We start from the raw sequence: 22,305 nt of genomic DNA, 5'->3' as shown, positions 1-22,305 counted from the left end.
TATCAGGATCATAGCTTTAAATACGGTACCAGTATTTGGCAATATGTATATTGCACGGTCCCTATATTCACCGAGATATATGTATAAGCTGATGACCGTAAAATTATTTATCATTATTAAAATTAAATATTATATAAAACATGATAGCTTAAACCATAGTATAATTAGTTTCGTAGATTGTGAAAATTTTTTCACTAACCATGATAGAAATTTAATAGAATATTATTTTCTAACGGCATTACCTTTAATAGAATGCTTCTTCTAAATTTGAATGATAAAGGGTCCTAAATGAAACACACAATTACTGTTGATTAAAAATTAGTTATTTATTTTATTGCGACCTTTATTTTATTCGTTGTATTTATGTAGAAGCGATTTGATATGCCCTGTGAAATATGAAATCATATAAGAATAGAAAGGTAAATTAAAAACTTACTTTCTCACAATTATTACCACCTTAAATTATTCTTTCTAGATAAACGACAAGGATTTCGCAATTATAACATCTCTGCTCTTATATTCATTAAAATCTACTATTAAACCTCATATGAATTTTTAACCTTAACATTATACAGCATGTACATATTAAACAATTCTTTGATTAATAAATCATTAAAACTTAGAAAAATACTGGATCCGTTTTATCAATATAAAGGTAGATATAGGCATCACTGCTTGATAAGGTTCCAATATGTGGCTATACGTATACGAAATGGTCATTATAATTACATATACATTTATATAATTAGAAAGAGCGCTGCATCTACATATTGCCACATACTGGAACCGTACTTGGTAATGGTGCCCATATCTACCTATACATTAATGGAATGGACCCAGTAATTGTTCTACTGTTTAAAATTCATCAATAACAATAATGTGTAATATATTTTTATTGAATGTAAATATGCGATTGAATAGTAGATTCTAAAGAATATGAAGAGCAGCTATTAATTGTAACAACCTTATGCCTTACTCACAGAGTATTAACAAGGGAAATAACTGTGTTTAAAAAAATAAATGTACTGACTTAAACTACTGTTCTTAATGTCACATTTTCTCAGAAATATCAAAGCGATCTACTAAAGAAAGAGAAATGATTAAAAACATCATAGTAACGATTTTCTGAAGCATTTTCGTAACATAAGCTACTTTAAATAATTATTTTTTTTAAGATATATCTTTAATTAAAATTTAGACATAACCTTGTTGAATAGAAAAAACTGAGAGTAATTTGTGTTAGAATAAAATTTACGCATGTGTGATTAGCAAAAATCTTCATTGTATACGAAGCTCATTAACATGTCATTAAGCTAGTACATTTATAGTAAGGTTTAACTGATAAAATGACTAAATGCAATATGGCCTATGGACTAAATTATACTTACATAATTATAAGGACCGGTGTTTATACGCATTGTCATATACTAGAGCCGTACTTCGTTATGGTACCCATATTCACCGTTACATTGATGAATTGGACCCGATAATATTTTAATTATTAAAAATGTTGTATTTCCGTGTTCTTTTACAGAATGAGCAAATCATATTTCAAACGGAAGAATGGAAAGAAATCAAGTAGCAAATAACATCAATAAATGTATTTAAAATACTAAGAAAAGTAAAAAAAAAAAACACGTTCTTTAAACATACAGGAAAGATTAATTACATTAAAGTATTAAAAAAGTGATGAAGAAGGACCAGTTATGCACATGTGTACATTATAAGCAATGTTTAAGACTTTAGCACGATTGCAAGTAATAACTAAAAGTTTCTTTTTCGTTTGGAATATACATTAATTTATGTATTTATTCACTTTTTGTTTATCACATGTTTAGAGTACATTCTAATATGTGTAGCCTTCATTAAATTCTTTTATTTGATATAAAAATATAAACATATATAATAAACATAAGAGGGAAAGAGCCATGTCTGCATTAAAATAAAAACTTTGAAAATAGCTATTTACTGTTAAAAATTAAACTAGAGACCTCCTTGTAATTAAGACTTTAGATTACTCAAACTTTAAGCCTATTTTTACATCGAATTTAAGGGTATATTACATTAAAGATAATTAAAAAAGTAAATAATGTTTCAAAAGTTGATAAATCTTATAATTAAATGTTCATCATTAAAAATACAAAGATAAAAATACCATTTATTAAGACGAATAATATTATAAAACATGTTGCAATTTTTAATTCTCTTTTAGGTAATGCACGGTTAATTCAGATGTGATAGGAAAAATGAATGTCTAAGTAATCTAGTCTTAAAAAAATACCTAGCCTATAAATAATCTAAAGCTTTTTGAGCCGAAATTAATCGCTGTTTGTTTGTTTAGAATCTCTTTGTTTTACAACGCAATGTCTGCTATGAGATATATTTTTTAATGTCAGTGTAAGGTTATTTAGAAATCATATAAAATTAGATTATAAATACTTTTAAGTTTTAAAATGTTAAAACTTGAAGAACTCAAATTATAAACCATATATAATTGTAATAGTTTATGAAAACTGAAAAATAACGCGCGACTACTTATTTTCTTTCTTCATTTGATTATTTATCCATGTTTTTATTGTCGTAATATTACGGTCGAAAAGATTAGGGTAACTATCTTTTAGCTCTTGAATTTCGGCAAAAGGTTGGTAGCTTTTTTGTTTGAATGTGATTTTTAAAAGTTTTTAGCGTAATCTTTTTTTCTGATTCCGTCCAGCGCTTACGGCTACATTTTCCAAACGGTGATGCTAATGAAAAAAACATCAAAATAATGTAATTTAAATATTAAATCACATTTATCAAATGTATCTCAAAATTTAGTCTTACTTGAACGTTTCTTTTTTTTTATGCTGAGAGACTGATGAGCTGGAAGTTTCCTTGTCAAAAGTAAGATCATTTTCACTTATTGCATCTGGGGTAAACACCGAGTCGTGGGTTAAATCTTCTGAAAAACACACGAGAAATCTTGTAATGGATTAAAGAATGTATGTAACTTATTGATGTTAAATAAATCTAACTTTTACGCTTTCGATTTATGGAGCAGTATTCCTTAACCTCTGTGCTTGTTTCTTCTTTAAGGTTTTATTAAATTAAAATATTATATGGATTAAAGATGGTTAGCGATGAGTAATTTTTATATTATGCATTTTGTGGTATAAATAGCAAAAAAAAACTGCTTACCCATTTCTACTGCAGTTTCGCTTTCAATATCATTTTCTACGTTTTCTTCTTCTTCATCATCTTTTCCGCGTACAATTTCCAACAGTTTAGAAATTTTTAAAATCTCCCTACTTAAAATTGGCTGTCGGTAGTGTTCTTTGTGGATTTTATCAGCATGGCCCATAAAATTCGCTAAGTCTGAAACTTTGTCGTCTCTCAAATTAAGACCTTCACATGCAGTTGCAATTTGCTTTCGCAGATTTGTCCCACGTAAGCTTAATGGATTTACTGCTCCGCACTGTTCTGAAAATTTTCTAATCAAATCACAGGCTCGCAAATAGCGATAATCTCCCTTCAATGTTCCAGGCATTCCAAATAAGTATGGATTCTTAGGGTTCACTTTTGCGGAATCGCGGTAACTTAAGAATAGTTCCAAATTTGATACTATTTGCGTATGTACTAAAACGGACACTATACGTCCAAGTTTACCCCTTATTGTAAAACGTACATACTTTTGTGCGGCTAATTTCTGCTTTTTATTTAGGGTTTTATATTCTTCACCAATAGTTTCCTCGCTAACTTTGTGATAATTTTTAAAGTCTTCAAGCAATACACGTTCTATTTCTCCTGATCTTCTGCGATTGAATATTTGCAATAATATTAAACAACATTCTGCTAAAGTTGTCCAATTAGACAGTGAAAAATTTTCCTTTAAAGAGAGAAAAGACATAGTCATTTTTTTATCCAAATAAACTTCTAATTTTTGGATATCCTTTTGAGTCGGTAATAATTTTATTTTCTGTCGTTTTTTTCTTAACTGGGTTTCCACAGCAATACGAGAGATTGAAGAATAATCTTCAGTGAGCAGCTTCAAAAAGTTTTCAGCATCCTTACGATTTTTTTTATTTTGTCTTTTAATCATTAGTGTAATACAGCGTCTACACAACTGTCTTAACAATGTACCTAAGGATGTTGCTAAGGAAGGGGTTTTAAAGCCTGTTCCGTACTCATTCAGGCCCGCTAGTGATATGATCGCACTTTTACAAGAATCGAAATATTCTGGATTGAATACTGAAAACAAATCGGTTATTTTATCGTTTATACATCTTAATTCTATGAGAAATCGACCAATTTGACGCAACCTCTGTCGAATCATATCATAAAAATGGGGATCTTGATATTTTTCACACCACTTATTTGCGATATCGATAGCAATAAATTCATCGAACCTTATAGCTCTAGTTATATTGTCGTCTCGCATTGAAGGGAAAACCCGTTTCTTAAGAACTGTACAAGCAGATTCATGAATGCGACCAGTAATCTGTCTGGATTTAGATAAAATCGTCCTTTTTTTTGCAGAATTTATATCCGCACAGTTCTTATAGTGTTGGCGAAGTGCTGACTTCGAGTAAGTACCTTTGCATCTTGGACATGCAGAAAAATCTGTGGCTTTTTTATTATCATTAGCATGTGGACGGCGAACAACCTTAAGTTCTCCAGAATTAACTGCGGCATTCGTATTATAATAAAATTGGCCTTTTTTTCGAATTTCGGCTATTAAAAACTTACGTTCAGGTCGACCTTTCGTAATACATACAAAATTTTTAACGTCGTCGATGTCACCATGTTTTCTAATTAAATGGCGACTAAGTTTGGTCTGCTGTGTATTGCAATAAATGCAATAATCCTTCTTTAGACCAGATTCAATCGCTTGCACATAGAGATTTTCATCGTTAGGTACTACAGTACTATTATTGCTTATTGGTTGCGATATATTTAAGCTGGAATTATTTAATTCTTTGGATTTGCTTTTGACTTTACTCAACTTCAAAATTGATAAATCCTCTTCTTCACTTTGATCAGATGAAATATCACTTTCAGGAATATAATTCGATTCACTTCCTGATACGTTTTCTCGCTTAGTGTTCTTAGATTCTAATGAATCACTTGAATGTCTAGAATTTTCACATAAATTACTTGAAGGCAAATTTTTACAAGAATTGCCTGAAAGCAAACTTTCACATAAATTCACTGAAGGCAAATTTGCACCCTGCGGATGGTTACATTTAAACAAAGTAGTATATTTCCTGAAATATATTTAAAAATAAATACGCAGACACCCACAAATAATTGATAGTAAAAAAACTTTAAGTAAGCCTGTTTATATTGAAAGTATATACAATGAAATTCTTTTGGCATTAAATTTACAAGATATTCGTAGTAAAATTGTTTTCTCTTTAATTTACATGTTTCTAAACAAATTATATTATTATGGTAGTCATAAAAAATTATTAAATTTATTATAACACCATCTCTAATTGATTCATTATATACAAGCTATACTTATATGCCAAAAAACGTAATTGAATTAATTACTCGTTATCATCATAGTTTATAACTGAAGAGTTTATAATTGTAGAGTTTAAAGGGAACTCATGAAGCACTAAAACAATATTTGTGTATTATACATATGGTATATTAAATGAAAATAAAATTAAACTACATGCATACTAAAGATTGAGAACACTCACTGAAATTGTTGTCATTTTCTAAAAAAATTGGAGAATGTGCTAAAAGAATTATAAGATGTCTCTGAAAATAAAATAATGATATAATAGATAGTAAGAAATAAACTTTAATGTGTACCATATTTCTAATAGCACAAAGTCTAATTAAATTATTAATTCACGTATTCAAAATTATTATTATATTGATTTGTTTGTACAGGCAAGTAAAAAGAGATGTAATGTGTACAGCAATTGCAATAAATATTTTTGGAAAATTAAAGAATATAGATTTGCTTACCTTCAATTACTATATTTGAGTTATGGTCTTCAAATTGATCATAAACTTTTTCTTGATTGTTTTGCTCCTTACTTGAAAATATATTTCCAGTAGTTTGACTCTCAACAACTCCAGAAACTAAAAAGTATTTAATTTTATAATGAAATATTTTTACTTATTATTGTAGATTCTCATACATATTTTTAGATTATAGAGAAACATTATATACAAATAATTAAAATAAACGCCATAATTATCAATTTGAATAGCCTAAGATATGTTACAGACTTGATTGAATGAATGTGCAAGTTATAATATTTAAGGCTAAGAATTATTTTTGAAAATGGTAATAACTTACATGCTGCAGAATTTAGTTCTATCAAAATTCCATCAATATCAGCATCAAAGTTTCCTTTCTTTTTTTCTGAAATATCTACAAATTGTTTTTCGCTAATATTGGTAGTAGTTTCTGTATTGAAAGAACTGTTTTCATCTTTGGTCCTTCTAGAAGCATTACTTTGTTTCCTAATTTGCTCTTTACAAACATTGATAATAGTTTCTGTATCATCAAAGTTATTTTTATCTGCAACTTTTCCAGATGAATTATTTTCTTTAACATTTTTTTCTTCACACACATTGGTAATACTTTCTGTATTACCTAGATTAGTTTTTTGTTTGGTCTTTTCAGATACATCAATTTTTTTTAGATTTTGTTCTTTGCATACATCTGTAATAGTTTCTATGCTACCATACCTATTTTCATCTTTTGCCTTGCTACAAATTTTACTTTGTATAACATTTTCCTCTTCACATACATTTGTAATTTTTTGTATTACAAAAATTATTATCATGCTTGGTTTTATTAGGAACATTACTTTCTTTAAAATTTTCATTTTCACATGTATTGGTAATACTTTTTCTATTATCTAGGTTATTTCTTTGTTCGGTGTCTTCAGATGCATCACAATTTTTTAGATTTTGCTCTTCGCATACATTTTTAATCATTTTTATGCTACCAAGCCTATTTTCATCTTTAGGCTTGCTAGAAATATCACCTCCTGTAACATTTCCCTTTTCACATATATTTGTAATAATTTCAATATTACCAAAATTATTTTTATGCTTGATTCTGTTAGAAACATTACTTTCATTAACATTTTCCTTCTTGCATATATTATTATTAGTTTCCGTATTACTATGGTAATTTATTTGTTCAGTCTTTTCAGATACATGACTATCTTTTAGATTTTGCTCTTCGTAAGCATTCTTGTCATATACAGCTCTGCTTTCTTCTAGAATTATAGGTTGAAAACTTTATTAACATACATATTAACTGGGAGGTGACATATGCAGTAATAAATTAACATGTTTATGTTATAAATATTATACAAGCGAATAAAAATTTATTAATGCAAATTCCACTTAATTAAGTAATCTTATATAAAATTAAACAAAATACATTGAACGTCTGTTATACCTTTCCTTTTTTTTCTGTATTTATCTTTCGATTATATTTCTTATAATTTTTTACACCGGTTTTGGATGATGGCTGTTGCAGTATTGGTTTTTCCAATTTTGATTGCAGCTTTTTCAATTTATTATAGCTATCTATTTGAGGTATAATTAATAGTCACAAGAAATTCATAAATTAAAGATTTCATTGAATTAATATTAAATTTGAATGAAGTTCAATCATTCTATACAGAAACATAAAATTTACATACCTTTGGTAGCTATGACTTTTCCAGCGTATCGGTTGTTGTCTTTATATTTTATGCTGCATCCAGCTTTAGTTATTTTTACATCCGCACTTTTGCAAATATAATAGGTATTATCTGAAAATAGTACCAAAGCGTACATTGTAACCTCTTTTTAAAATTCTTTTTATTCAACAACACGTGCTGCTTGCAAGAAAGATATGCTGTACCGAGTGCAGTACAATAATTTTGTCGTAGCCGTTGTGGATATAACTCGTTAATACGTTTCCAAATTACCCAGAATCCGTTTCCAACTTTCGAACTCCTAAGTCTTATAATTTCAACGGCTCCTTGAGCTATTCCTATTGGCGCATTTACCGCTACTGCGGAAAGCGTGGAAATGTTGATTGAATTTATGTGTTTAGAACTGAATTTCTAAATTTCATACTGGTACTCATAATTAACTATATATAATAAATGTAATATAGTTTTTGCATCCTTTATATAAATAGAGAAAATATAACTTAACTTCAATAATTAGTTAAATGTAGATTTAAAAAAGTTTAAATAGACGTGATGTATAACAGTAATTTCATTTTTGAAACATTTTTGAAAATGACCCCTTAAACAGCCAAACATATATAAAACACATTTTTTAATATAATTCCGCTGATATTGTATACATTATCGTTAATTTGACTTATTATTACAATTTAATCAATTGTAGATGAACGTACACTAATGTATACGTAAGTTTTATTAGATCCCCATATTTGACGATTCATATATACAGGGTGTAATGAAACGACCGCCTTTTCTCGTAACTGGAGGTTCGGGGTGACAAACTGAGTGCACGTGTAAAATTTTGCTCGAATCGTTCAAGGGGTTTAAAAGTTATTTACATTTTAAAATCACCCTTTTTCAGTCCTTTTCGAACGACTTTGACTGCACAATGGAAATTGGAGAAAGTGAAAAAACAATTGATGAACACCCCAATAGAAAGTAAAAATTATCGATCGCGCGCGATAATACTTTTGCTATTTATTCCATTAATTTGGCTATCAGTCATTTCCAATTCAATTCAGTACAGTTATTATTGACTGAATTTATGGAAAGAGCGAGAAGACGCAATGAAAAGGAAAGTATTAAAAACTAAGATGTCGCGCGAACGCACTGATAATTTAATAGGAAACGCATGAGGGCATTCTCTTTCTACTAATCAAGGTAAAGAGAATGATTCAAAATCAATACATTGATGATAGAGAAAACTAAACTTACCCATTTAATGTTCTCCAAGTTCTTTTACATCGAAGTTTTCGAAAAAGCTTCAAACTGGCTCTTCGATGATTTCCAGAAAGCACACTATCACTGTTTTTGCATTTAAGCACTCGTGAATTTAAACAAATTAGGTATTAACCTACGTTTCTTCAAAACACTGGTTAATTTGACACTTTTGAACTGTTTGAAGTAGGCTGATTAAGAGTAGTCGAAACGAATTACTTATTATTTCTCCTCTCTGTGTCTCTCTCTCTCTCTCTCTTTCTCTTCAGCATACTTCAAACCGTTCAAAAGTGTCAAATTAACCGGTGTTTTGATGAAACGTAGGTTAATACCTAATTTGCTTAAATTCGCGAGTTTTTAAATGCAAAATCAGTGATAGTGTTCTTTCTGGAAATCATCGAGGAGCCAGTTTAAAGCTTTCTTAAAAACTTTGATGTAAAAGAACTTGAAGAACATTAAATGGGTAAGTTTAGTTTTCTCTATCATCAATGTATTGATTTTGAATCATTCTCTTTAGCTTCGTTTGTAGAAAGAGAATGCCCTCATACGTTTCCTATTAAATTATCAGTGCGTTCGCGCGACATCTTAGTTTCTGATACTTTCCTTTTCATTGCGTCTTCTCGCTCTTTCCATAAATTCAGTCAATGATAATTGTACTGAATTGAATTGGAAATGTAAAGAAAAGAATTTTGCTATTTTTAAAATTAATCTGATAGCCAGATTAATGGAATAAATAGCAAAAGTATTATCGCGTGCGATCGATAACTTTTACATTCTAATTGAGGTGTTCATCAATTGTTTTTTCACTTTCTTCACTTTCCATTATGCAATCAAAGTCGTTCGAAAAGGACCGAAAAAGGGTGATTTTTAAATGTAAATAACTTTTAAACCTCTTGAACGATTCGAACGAAATTTTACACGTGCACTCAGTTTTTCACCCCGAACCTCCAGTTACGAGAAAAGGCGGTCGTTTCGGTACACTCTATATATATATATATATATATATATATATATATATATATATTGTTATGGGTTCACACCGTGACAAACTAATTCAAGTACTTTTGGTACAACTAAATTTATTCAGTCCTTGTAGAGTTATTTTACAATGTTGAGTTATAAAAATAAATTATAGTTATACAGGTTTTTAGAGGTTTTAAATAAAAAGATTATCTAATTGAAGTTAGATTGAAATTAGAGTAACTTGGGAGCTAATGCTCGGTTAAAGTCACACAGATGACTTGTTCTAGTTACTGCTGGGCCTGGACTGATCGGTCAGGAACCGAGCAGTCAAGTCGTTGCCTCAAAATGCATCGATTCTCATGACCATATATGGTATGGTTTTAGGGAATCGATCGTGCGTCAGTGGTTACTAAGTCAACCGTGCGTCAATAAGACGATTGTTCTAATAGCTGACTAAGATTTTTAGCCACGCGCGCTCTGAGGCCCTGGCAACAGAGAAGTACTCTTGCCTAAGAAAGAGGTTCAGGTTGTATACGAATGACGCCACACGGCTCTTGATTAGAATGCAACCGGAGCCTTTTTGAATTAACTAACTTTTATGAATTAAATGTTTTAGTTCTAGTTATTGGCTAGTTAATAGAGAAAAGTAGTATAAGTAGTTATATGTATATAACAATATATATATATGCACCTTTAAAGCAACTACGAATCGCCAACATAAAGGTGACTTTTTACGTGCAATATAAGTCGACTACGAATCGTCGACTTAAAGGTGACTTTCTAAATGCAGTTTCAAGTCGACTATAAATCGTCGACATAAAGGTGACTTTTTGAAAATTTTTTACGATGACTTAGAAAATGTCAACTTTAAGTTAACTTTATTGTGAGACGACTATTTCGTGACTTCAAATTGTCGACTTTTTGGCGACTAATAGTCAAGTGTGCTGTTAGAATGCTTGTTGTTGCATTATTGAAAAATATATTGCCTGCCAATCATTTTATAAGAATATAATAACAATACGAGAGGTTATGAACAGAAAATGTGATAATATTTAATTTTCCATTACCTGATAGGTCCTATAACTCTAATTGAGCGTATCTCATTTTTATTTCATTAAATTAACCAATAGTTTCCATAACTAAATGAGCGTATTTTATATTTTTTTTATTGGGATAATAGAATAAATTGTACAACATTCTACCAGTATTTTGCATATACCAAAATTATCACTAATTTCCGCCTGCGGCTCCTGCGCTCTGATCTTCTTGCCATATGGGAGGTATAAAGAGTAGAGATATTAAAGGATAAAAGATACGCTTTTTTTGAATGAGAGAGAGAATTCTGAAAAAGACATGAAACACGGTCGGAAGAATTTTTGGTCGGAAGAAATTGTGTGAAAACGACTGCTTGAAAATATAAAATTGAATATTTCATCAATAAGTTAACCGATTTCAACGTTTGTGGTCTCATTCAAAAGCTTATATCCACATTATATAATGAAAATTTCATTGAAATTTTTATTAAATTAACCGATCTGAAAATATATCAATCGGAAAAATCGTGAGGTATAGTTTGGTTCAATCTTGGCGTAAAAGTAGGTAGTGTTGCGCGGCTCGTAATTTTTAAATTACTTGCCGCATAACACTACCGTGTTACTTGATTCTGAATTTTATCCGTATAATCGCCTCGACGCTGATTTCCCGAAATCTCGCTACTCCGTACTCTATGATATGTATGTAAAGTTTTTCCACTCATATTATGCTGAAGAGAAACTATCGAAACCAATGCTCAATATCTAAACTTCTTGCAATACGGCCCGCTCTTTGTAATCGATAGTTCGCATCAGAACGAGTCAGTTAAAACCGGCACGGTCGATGTTAAGATTGAAATCGAGTGTTGGAAAAATATTCCGAGTAATACTACAGCCTATTGTTTAATTATACATGATAAAATTGTAGACTATAATCCGCTTACGAATATTATTAGAAATGTAAGTTAGATATGTAAGGTTAGAAAAAAAAATAAAGCAAATTTTAATAAATATATAAAGCATTTATTCACTCATTTATTATACAAATCACTTATTGTTTAATCTTAAATTCTAAATTATTATATTTCCCGCCTAAATATTTCATGATTAAAATATTTTGTGATGCTGCATTTATCAGCTCCGAAACTGATCCTGCGATTCAAGTAAGGCAACTATCCGGGTAGGGAGATAAAACCAATCCTCTGTTGATAGTTTCGCTATTATCCTCATTCCATATTTAGTCTTTATTTTCATCATTTCAATTATTTCATATTCTTTATTTTCCTCAAGACTGTTTAACTTAACAAATGTCTTCTCGGGGATGAAAGCGAATGCATTAACTCCAGTTAAAAATGCCATTTTATGTAAACTCTGTATTACAGAAAACTATTATTATTATTATTATTATTGAAAAATTAAAACAATATTTGAATAATATATTTCTACCTTTCTTTAGCATTTTTTTTCAAACTAATCAGTTGAATCTGAGGTATAAACTGATCTGAGTATTCTTACTGGTTGTGGCTGATGCACTAACTAAAGTTTGAACAGATTGAAGCTGGTTCACTATTGTTCGAATCCATTTATATAGGAAAAATTGTTGATGGAGGGGGTAAAATTCAATGATGGAAGGAGTAAAAAATTTTTTGTTGAAAACGTGTGCAGATTTTTAACATGTCATTAACACTGATTAGTAAGATGATATACTGCTGATTAATCAAATTATGACTCTATTAAAAGAATATGCATGAATCATTCAAGCACATTTTGATGATCTTCAGTGTGTTAGCGATCAATATATCTGTAAAGATCTATAATCTGGATAAAATATATATTAAAATTTCTTAAAAGAATATGATCTTGCTGATGATCTCAATTTCACCATACGTAGACATATCGTTATACGGTAAGGTCTAGCGTGGAGCGTATAAGAGATACTTAATTTTCATCATGTGCTGATATTTAATACGTCAAAGATGTTTGTATATCTGAAGCATGCTTCTCTTTCGCTGATATTCGATGCACCAAAAGTATTTGTACATCCAAAACATACATCGTTCATACAAATCTTTCTAATATGTATCATATTTAAGAATTAAACGACATAAGCTTGTTAATCAAATTATTCTTCTATTAAAAGCATGCGTATAAATTTAAGTTAAGGGGAATAGTGCTGCATATTTCATCAATTGGTAAATCTTGAAAAATTTATCATGAAAGGGTTGTAATAAATTTTTCGATTACGGTTAATCGTAGAAATTTGCTACACCATAGTATGTGTTATATCTTGAGCATTTTTCTCTGTCTTGAATATCTATGACGTTCATTCTCACGACGATTTTGGTTTCATCGCTTTGAAAGATGATGATGTGTTTGTTTGTCTAAACTAAGGTGTAATTCCATCAAAAGATGTAAAATATGAATGATAAGTACACACACACCCTCAGCGATTATCGTTGAAAGGGCGTCTCTTATTAAGGTAGCTATGGAGGTGGAAATATTTTATATACTTCAGTAGTTCTAGGAAGAACTTATTAGAGTTTATTTCGTACCAACATCAAAGAATATCTTGTAAAAATGAGCTATAAAATAATATATATTTTTAATGATATAAATAACTATTTAAAAATATTATATAAAAGTTTACACAATTACAACGAAGAAGAGGAAGAAGAGTATGTTAAGAACCTGACAAACATTGATGAGAATGTAGTTATGATTAGTAGCAGTGAGATTGATTGTGATCATAAACAAATTTTAGAAACAGAAGTAGATGCTGACATTTTAGAACCTTTAAATGAACTTGAGAGGGATATTGAAATTATAATCAAACTTTTATTTAGTAGTGATATGGTGGAGAATGAGAGTGTGGTTGTGATTAACAGTGAAGATGAAAGCGTGGATGAAGTTGATAGTAATGTTGAAACTATAATTGAGATTTTGAGTATGGATGAAGAAACTGGTTCTGATAATGAAGGTATCAGTGAGAATGAGAGTGTAGTTATGATTGATAGCGAAGATGAAAGCGTGGATGAGATTGATAGTGATACCGAAACTCTACTTGAGATTTTAAGTATGGATGAAGAAACTGATTCTGATAATAAAGATATGGAGGTAGTTATGGTAGAAGACATGGATGTGAAAGAGGTGGGGTCGCAGTGCAAGGACTATGAATGCATGGAAATGATTGAGGTAATGGATATGAATGTAAAGAATGTGTAAAGAGTATAGTTAAGCTAATTTAAATAATGTGTAATTTCATTTTAATGATAATAATGATCTATTATGAGTTATTTAAATATCTATGTGTTTCATTTATATCAATAAAACAATAATATTAGTGATGCAGCTTACCCAGGCTTTTTCCTTCATTGCGGAGGTTTTTATGCCTAGGTAAGTGACTGAACTATTAACTTCACGGGAATTATTCGTATATTTATTTACCTACCCGAACTCCTTAACAGGAATCCGTATACCGACATTACAGGGCGAAAACTATTTTGCATGCAGCGTCGTCATTTGTTGATGGATTGTAAAGTTATTACAGGTTTTTGGAAATGCCAGAAGCTTATCTACTCACATTAGGAAAATTAACAAAAACTGAAAAAAAATTTTTGTTTAAATAAATATATTAACATTATTGAGAAACAACAATTAAATCGCAAAATCCCCCAACGTACTTTACTAGATAATGTTCATACGTTTCCAAAAAGTCCACGTAAATGCAAATCCGTCAAGAAATGACGATGCTGCATGCAAAATAGTTTTCGCCCTGTAATAACGGTATACGGATTCCCGTTAACCTTATAAAAATCCAGTTTACCACATATAGGAAATTACTTTTACCGACTGGGACCTGACGTCAGAGGAGTGGGGGTGTCACGTCAAAAGGCCGCAAGTATCATTGTGCACCCCCGCAACCCTTTCGCCCCTACTTGCTGCGAGCTCACGTAGAGGCTCCGATTCCCCCACCACCACTTAGCATTTCTTGACTCCCCCCACTACCTCACAACCAGGGTGATCCGAGTGGGTAGGAGTGGGAGAGGCTATAGAATCGGCATAGCTAGTCTACTGTCCTATCATGAATAAGGATAAGGTGGTGCCTGAGCCTATTAGGATATCAATTTTTCGTGGTATACGAAATTCTGGGTCGGCCAGATTTATGTTTTTCGGAATTTTGATTAAATTACGAGGAATAGCTTTGGTTGCTATTAAATCTGAAATAGTAGGAACAATTAAATATGCTATTGTCTTCGTATAATTGTTATGCATGGACTGAATCCTGACTTGTGTTATTCCCTTAGCAGCTGTAAACACATCATCAATTGCATTGATATATTTTGAATACGGTTATATAGGTAACTTTAGGTTATTAGCTAAAAATTCAGATATGAAATTGACGGTCGTGCCTCTATCAAGCAACGTGTGGCAACGTATTTTGGCCTGTCCCGTGTTTACATAGATTGAAGCGCTAGTCAACGATGGTGACTATATTGCGTTGGCTACACTGTGACCGGCATGAGTTTTGAAGACTGATCTGACTAGTTATGTTTGATTTTTTGTTTCGTCAGATTTAGTCTTAAACTTTTTAGACTTCACTACGGTGAATCAATGTATTGTGACGCTTTTGGCATATCATAAAACCTGACAAACGGCATGGCTTTCTCCTGTGGAATTGTAAACAATTAAAGCACACACGGGCCTCTTTTACCGCTTCGATCGGAAATCGTCATTTTCCTGAATGTACTTCATTTGTACAGGGGATGAACTTCTTTGCTGTATACCGTGCAATTACGACTTGTATTCGTCATAAAGGATTTATTGGGATATTGCGAATGCTTTTTTCTTGTTCGAATATTACCACCTGTCGTATCTAGTTCCGCTGATCTAATTCTATCGCATCGCGATGCACAAATTGCTAGTATGTAAAGGAACTCATACATCTTGTCTAATGTGGTAATTCTTCCCTTTCCAATGAATTTTCCCATTCCTTTAGAGTCTTCTTCGGTAATTTAGATTCTAATATGTAGATACCTATCTCAGGTGTCACGTTAACACTTAACGCGCTCAATAATGCCACGTGTTGTTGCATCTCATCAGCTAATTTCGAAAACTCACTTGTGAATTCCTCCTCTATTTGCGGTAGTTCAAACATCAAAGAAATATGACGCGATATTATTAATTGTTTGAACTCATAAGAACGCTCTAACAGTTCCCATGCTTTCGTATATTTATTATAACGTAAGGGTCCGGTCCCCTGTACTTCTACAATCTAGTATAGTTTATTTTAGCAATAAGTAGAATAGTTAGAAATAAGAAAATATAAAAAATACGTTGAATTGACTGTTTCGACACCGGGACTTCAGGTTATTCGGCAAAGCATGAAGCTCGAGATCATTGCTCATTGCTGACACCCGGAATTCCCGGCTGGTTGCATCAATGCTCGGACGATCATCGACCCGACCTAGCGAGACGCATTTATAATACGGCCCGAAGGCCCGATCTTCAGTTATCCTGTGCATCTCACTGCCGCGAGTCGCATCCGGACATTACATACCTGAACGGAGCAGATAACTCAACATTATTCTTCGCCCGACCAACGAAGTGCTTGTAGTTTCAGTATTAGATTAATTGTAATTCGTATCAACGCAACCTTCGAAATAAAGCAACTTACGATTTTACAAACTACATCTTACGACGACTACTGCAATTCCTGAAATCTACCAGCTTCATACGCCGACTACTGCAAACCATTCAACCGTCTGAACTGTAAGGCACAAACTTGAGATACATTTGCTAGTCACACAAATCAAAGCTCTAACGAAGGGGCATTTTCCCTTCTATTTTGAATACCACGAATTCCACTGACCTTGTCGATCTTTTGCTGCTAGAAGTTCAACGATTCCATTGTATCGTAGGCGCCGTCAAAGCAATTCAGCAGTGTCTCTCCTGACCTAATTATAACAGTAGGCCATTTGAACCACGCTGCTTTGCCGACGCAGCGTCTAACGTAACATTATATCTAATATTGTGAATATACCGACTTCTTTCGTAGCCTCCCCAATCAACGCAGCCTCCAAATAATGAAGTTTATCCGTATGTGCTAAATCATCCCGTGTATTAATCATGCTATGAAATATAAGTTTTTAAACGAAAACCAGCTTTCATATTTATCATCCAACGTCGAAAGTTTTACTTCGGGTAGTTTAACACGATCGCGACGTCGACAAATTTAGGTTTCAAAACACTTCGCAGTGTACGGAATAAAATCAAGCGTCCGTGCGTATACATGGCCAACGCGTGCTTAACTGATTAAATATGAATAAACGCTATATTATATTATGTTTCGCTTTTTTGAATATTTGGATTCGTAACCCACACCGAGAGATGGGCACGCAAGTTCATAAGCAATCACAAGGGTGACCCACCGGTGGGTCACAACGTCGCAAACGTGTTAATATGTCTATCTCTACCATTATTCTCAGGATTCGATTGCCTACTACTTATACAAGGATCGCTTGAGCTTTCGGTAAAATTGAGAACATTCGCTGAAATCAACAGATTGTCAACCCTAGCTGCTACTCATTAATATTTATCTTATATGATCGCATACTCGGTATGATGTAATTCTGACGGATCTGAAACTAATAGTTTAATAGTTCGTCGTTCGCGTCTTCAAATATGTGAAACAATTCTTCTCAACGTCTCATTAACAGTCTAAGTGAAGGAAGATCCTTTTTTCTCTCTTCTTGAGTATCTTCTCTCTAGATGTTTCATTTGGGATTTTAGTGTTTCCCTTTTCTGTTTGATTAATTGAATTCTTGCAGCCATTTTCTTCAGTTTAATAATCCGAATTTATAATAATTGAGCATATGAATAGTTTTGTACTTAGTGTACTGCATGGTTACCGTTAAACTATCGTATCTTCATGCAAAATGTATGCTTCAAATTAAAAACATAATAAATTTAGTATAATAATGCTGTATAAATAAGTGTATTTTTTATTGCAGCTATTTCTTAATCGTTTATGACGAGTTAATGAAAGAATTGTAGCCAATCTTTAAAAGGCTGTTTTGCTTTTGGTACACTAAGTGAGCGCTGTAGTGCAGGTGGTAAGGCTGCCGTGTGTCACGCGGCAGGCTTGGATTCGAGTCTTGGCGAAGCTTAAAATTTTTTAATTTTTTTTCATTATAAGGATTTTTTTTTTAATAACCGTTAACTTATTGGACTCAGTAATAAATACAAAAAATGTATTTGATAGCAGATTAATATAAAAACATTGAGTTTATTGTACCTCAACTTATTATTTGATATAATAAGAACGCATTTTATGTATTTATTACCAAATCTAATTAATGGCTACATATAAGCATTTTATAAAAATTAAAAACTAAATGAGGAAAAGGATTTTGATTTGCTTTGAGTTTTTTGGTAAACGCTACATCACTTCACACGGATAACATAAAAATATATTGGTTAACAGTAATCGCTCTTCTTCTAAAGCTGAAGTTGACCGAAATTCTGAAAGCTCTAAAATGATGAGTTTATTGAAATTGAGTTTTACCCTATAATATTGAAAAATCTGACTATGCAAATATTCAGAGGCAAATAACTCAATTTCTCGTATTTCTCGGATGTTTCTTCGGACATAACTGAAATTGCAAAAAATTCAAACCGGAAGCGCCTACGATACTCCAATTTTGTAGAAAATCAATTTGAAATTGGACAATTTTAGTCATTTCTGGTCATTATTTTGTAGTATAGCTTTGAATCCTAACTTTTGATTCCAACATAGTTTGTTGATAATTAATAGCATCTATTTGTTCAGTCGGGCATATTATACCAGACTATAACCGAAGAAACATCCGAGAAGCATGAGAAATTAAGTTATTTGCTTCTCAATGCAGAGATAAAGTCAGATTTTTCAATCTCATAATGTAAAACTCAATTTCAATAAACTTTTATTTTAAGAACATTCTGAAGCAATAATTATTTAGTAATCAACAATTATATATGAATTTGCAAATTTTCAAGGCGGAAGTACCTTCTACACTCAAACTTTGCATAAAAAAAGTTTGAAAGTAGTGAGTTTGAGCTATATCTTGACATTATTTCACATTGTGACATTAAGACCTAATTTTATTTCCTATTATTATTTTTGCATATATTTTAGGATATTTTAGTTCGCTTAGGTGTTCCATACTGGAAAGTAACCGAAGAAATTTCCGAGCAACCTCACATTTTCAGTTATTAGGCTCTCATCATAGAAATTAGGTCAGATTTTTGCATATGATAGTATATATTAATGAATTTTATAATATTTACAAGTCCAAATTGTTATCGGTGCAGTGATATTGCAAGAGAATGGTAGAGTTTTTACCTAATTTTTAACCATTTTTTCATATTAATCACACACACACACTCAATCTTTAATGTATTTTCGTATAATTTTTGTTTGTTTGATGAATTTTAAATGTCACACTTCAGTGATCGTTTTGTGCAATATAACAAGGGTTTTTTCCTTTCAATTACTGTCACGGATAATATTATTTATTTATTACTTTTACTTTATTTTATAATAATTTTTTACCATTTTCAGAATAATTGTTAAATTGTAATAACATTAAAATATTTACATGAATTAGAATTGTCAAAAAGTAAATTTTTTTCCCCTTGCATCGAGTCGGCCGATACCGTGGAAAAGGAGTTTGGCGTGGCTCGTTGGCTAAACTTGGGAGAAATAGAGAGCGAAAGAGAGGTCCTAGAAAAGTATATTCTTCTCTCTCGTACTCATACCTTACCGGAGCTAACCGAACTTCAACGACGAAAGCCGAGACACGCACTTATCGATGTAGCTGTGTGCGTGACCAGCGAACGGCGACAGTAGTGGGGTTGGCTCACCAAGGTACCGCTGGCACTGTGTGCGTGCTAGCTAGTAGCGGCGTGGTGGGGATACCAAATTCCCACGAGTTAACATTGCGACGTGTTTTCCAACGATTTTTAGTCGCTGTGAACCGTCCGGTTCTTTTTGACTGAGAGGGATTAAAATAATATTGACAAGCTCAATACTCGGTTATATATACAGTTTATTATATACTAAGAAATATGTACACGGTATATTACAAAGTTTATACAATTACTTAAACTATTCGATAAGGCTGAAGTTAGCCCACACTTTTAGCCCACAGTTGCGGGCGCTGGTTGAGAACCACTGTAAACATCTGATTTCTCTGAAAATACGTTTTTTTCGTATTTTCAGTAAATCAAGGGTTTCATTTAGATATAAATCAATCAATTACATTGATTTATATTTAAAAAATTAACTTTATTTATGCTTTTAACAAAAAGCTAATAGAAGTTTCGGTCGATCTTTAGTTTCGGTATTTCAAACAGGAAGAAATATTTTCAATCTCATTTAGCCATACTATCTTCAAGCCCATTAAATGCTGAATAAAATAGTATATGTTTCATGAGGGTTCGCGACTCCCTTAACATATTTTTTTAATAAAGATATAACACTAACTACCAAATCTCACGTTCTTCGAGTTTGGGCTAAGTTTTTCCAAATGCAGGAAATTCGTTTGATGTTTTTAGACTGCACAGCCTTAAAGCCTATTAAATGCAGAATAAAACAGTATAGGTTTCATGAGGGTTCGCGACTCCCTTAACATATTTTTTTAACAAAGAAATAAGACTTTGTTATTACCAATTCTCACGTTCTTCGAGTTTGGGCTAAGTTTTTCCAAATGCTCATTTGATTTTTTTCAATTGCACAATCTTAAAGCCCATTATTTTATGCAGGTAGTGAAATGATTTTCATGAGTGTTCGCGACTCCATTAATGTGGTTTTTTAATTATATAATTTGAGGAACAATAATAAAATATGGTTTTTAACATAACTTTTTTTATTCTTTTTATATTTTATTTACTTTTTTTTATTTTTAGCTTAATTTATTAAGTAGAGAGGACAATGCTGCCCTTGAGAGACGAGCAGTATTCTATCGTAGTTTGGAAATCTTTAGGCGGTGTTTTCATTATGTTTAATTTTTTGAGAGTTTTACTTTTAATAGAACCTTCAAGATTGATTAGTTCTTCTCTCTGCTTCGTTCGTTTTTCGCGCTTTAAAGGGTGATCATCTTGTTCGTAGATATAACACGCTAGTCTTTTACGAAAATTATCCATATCTTCGTCTGTAAAATTTATACAGCTGCCTGAGCATATGATGTATATCCACCAGCAGACATGGACACCACAATTTAAACTTATATGCCCATTTTGTCTGTATTGTAGTGGGACATCGACAGGTATATATAGTTCCCACTCATTCCAGTCAATCTGAATTTCTTCAAGATTAAATATTTCTTCTGTGAAGATACGCATATTATTAATTAGCGTAGGTGGTAGTTTTGAATGTAGGGAATCGATATAAACGAGGCAACGATTTGTTATATCTACTACGAGTAGCGTCCAATGTTTTCTTGCTTCACAAAAGACGGGTGCTAGCCATATTGGAATTTTTGGTAAGTTTTTATTACTTATCCAATTCTGATATCCCTTAGAAATGCTGCCACCAATTATTTTACAAACAAGAAAAGTATCAAATATCATTATTTGATCTTCTTTCAATCCAAGTGTGTCTTGACATAGTATTGAAAACGAATTTATAACGGAATCGTCAATACACGCCTCGTATGAAAGTGAGTTGAAACTTGTTTCATCAACTAAAATGTTGCCTATGTTCTTCTTCAAGTTCGGAAATCCTGGTGGATATGTAGAAGATGGCGATATTAATTGAATCCCTAAATAGATATTATTCATTTCTCCTCTGTACTTTTCTTCTGCTCTGGATGAGATTTCTTCCTTATGAGAATATCCATCAATCTCTTCTATCTTATCAAACTTTATTTCTTCAAACGATTTTTTAACAGAAGCTATGTCCTTTTTAGTTTTAAAATAATTATTTTCATCAAATCGCCGTTTTCTTCTTCTAATCCAGGTTTCTTCAGCCAATTCGATGTTTTCTCGAAGATTTTTCCTTCTGTATTTTTTTTGACGATACAGTTTATAACTCCTTTCTTTTAAACGTGCATTTAATAAGTCGCCGACCTGATGCACAAATCTGGGTAATAAAATTTTTGTTTTACCTAAGAACATATCTTTTTTTATAATTTTGAAATAATTTTCAATAGGAGCATTAGAATCTCTCGTAATTTTTAATATTTGGCATATAATTCCAGACCATAATGGAAAGTATGGGAATAAATGCCGCATACAATACTTAATTAATTTATCGTTGAAATAAGGGTTGGTGTTTCCAGTAAAACATTTCAATTTTGATAAATCATCAGTTAAATTTTGAAAAAAGGAAAGGAAAGGAGACTGTTGGACAGAAG

At 31.7% G+C, this 22,305-nt stretch overlaps 3 protein-coding genes across 3 annotated transcripts; 1 reads left to right on the top strand and 2 right to left on the bottom strand.

Annotated features, from left to right (window-relative positions):
- Positions 1-2,705: 2,705 nt before the first annotated feature.
- On the bottom strand, positions 2,706-4,326 carry LOC136783625 (uncharacterized). Its single transcript, XM_066743881.1, has 4 exons — positions 3,178-4,326; positions 3,015-3,068; positions 2,824-2,941; positions 2,706-2,744 (listed from the first exon to the last, which is right to left on the bottom strand). Exons 1-4 carry the CDS (start codon positions 4,310-4,312, stop codon positions 2,723-2,725), a joined length of 1,329 nt encoding a protein of 442 aa, XP_066599978.1. The 5' UTR covers positions 4,313-4,326; the 3' UTR covers positions 2,706-2,722.
- Positions 4,327-4,398: 72 nt separating this feature from the next.
- On the bottom strand, positions 4,399-7,287 carry LOC136783592 (uncharacterized protein DDB_G0287625-like). Its single transcript, XM_066743846.1, has 6 exons — positions 7,275-7,287; positions 6,934-7,232; positions 6,299-6,818; positions 5,962-6,078; positions 4,573-5,160; positions 4,399-4,481 (listed from the first exon to the last, which is right to left on the bottom strand). Exons 1-6 carry the CDS (start codon positions 7,285-7,287, stop codon positions 4,399-4,401), a joined length of 1,620 nt encoding a protein of 539 aa, XP_066599943.1.
- Positions 7,288-13,489: 6,202 nt separating this feature from the next.
- On the top strand, positions 13,490-14,134 carry LOC136783591 (uncharacterized). Its single transcript, XM_066743845.1, has one exon. It carries the CDS (start codon positions 13,490-13,492, stop codon positions 14,132-14,134), a length of 645 nt encoding a protein of 214 aa, XP_066599942.1.
- Positions 14,135-22,305: the final 8,171 nt, after the last annotated feature.

Source organism: Prorops nasuta, unplaced genomic scaffold (assembly GCF_024137725.1).
Source record: "Prorops nasuta isolate Cenicafe-Biocafe unplaced genomic scaffold, Cenicafe_Pnas_1.2 PNAS00034, whole genome shotgun sequence".
Taxonomy (NCBI): domain Eukaryota; kingdom Metazoa; phylum Arthropoda; class Insecta; order Hymenoptera; family Bethylidae; genus Prorops; species Prorops nasuta.
Note: the sequence above shows the minus strand (reverse complement) of the source record. Positions and strands in the feature narration are given on the sequence as shown.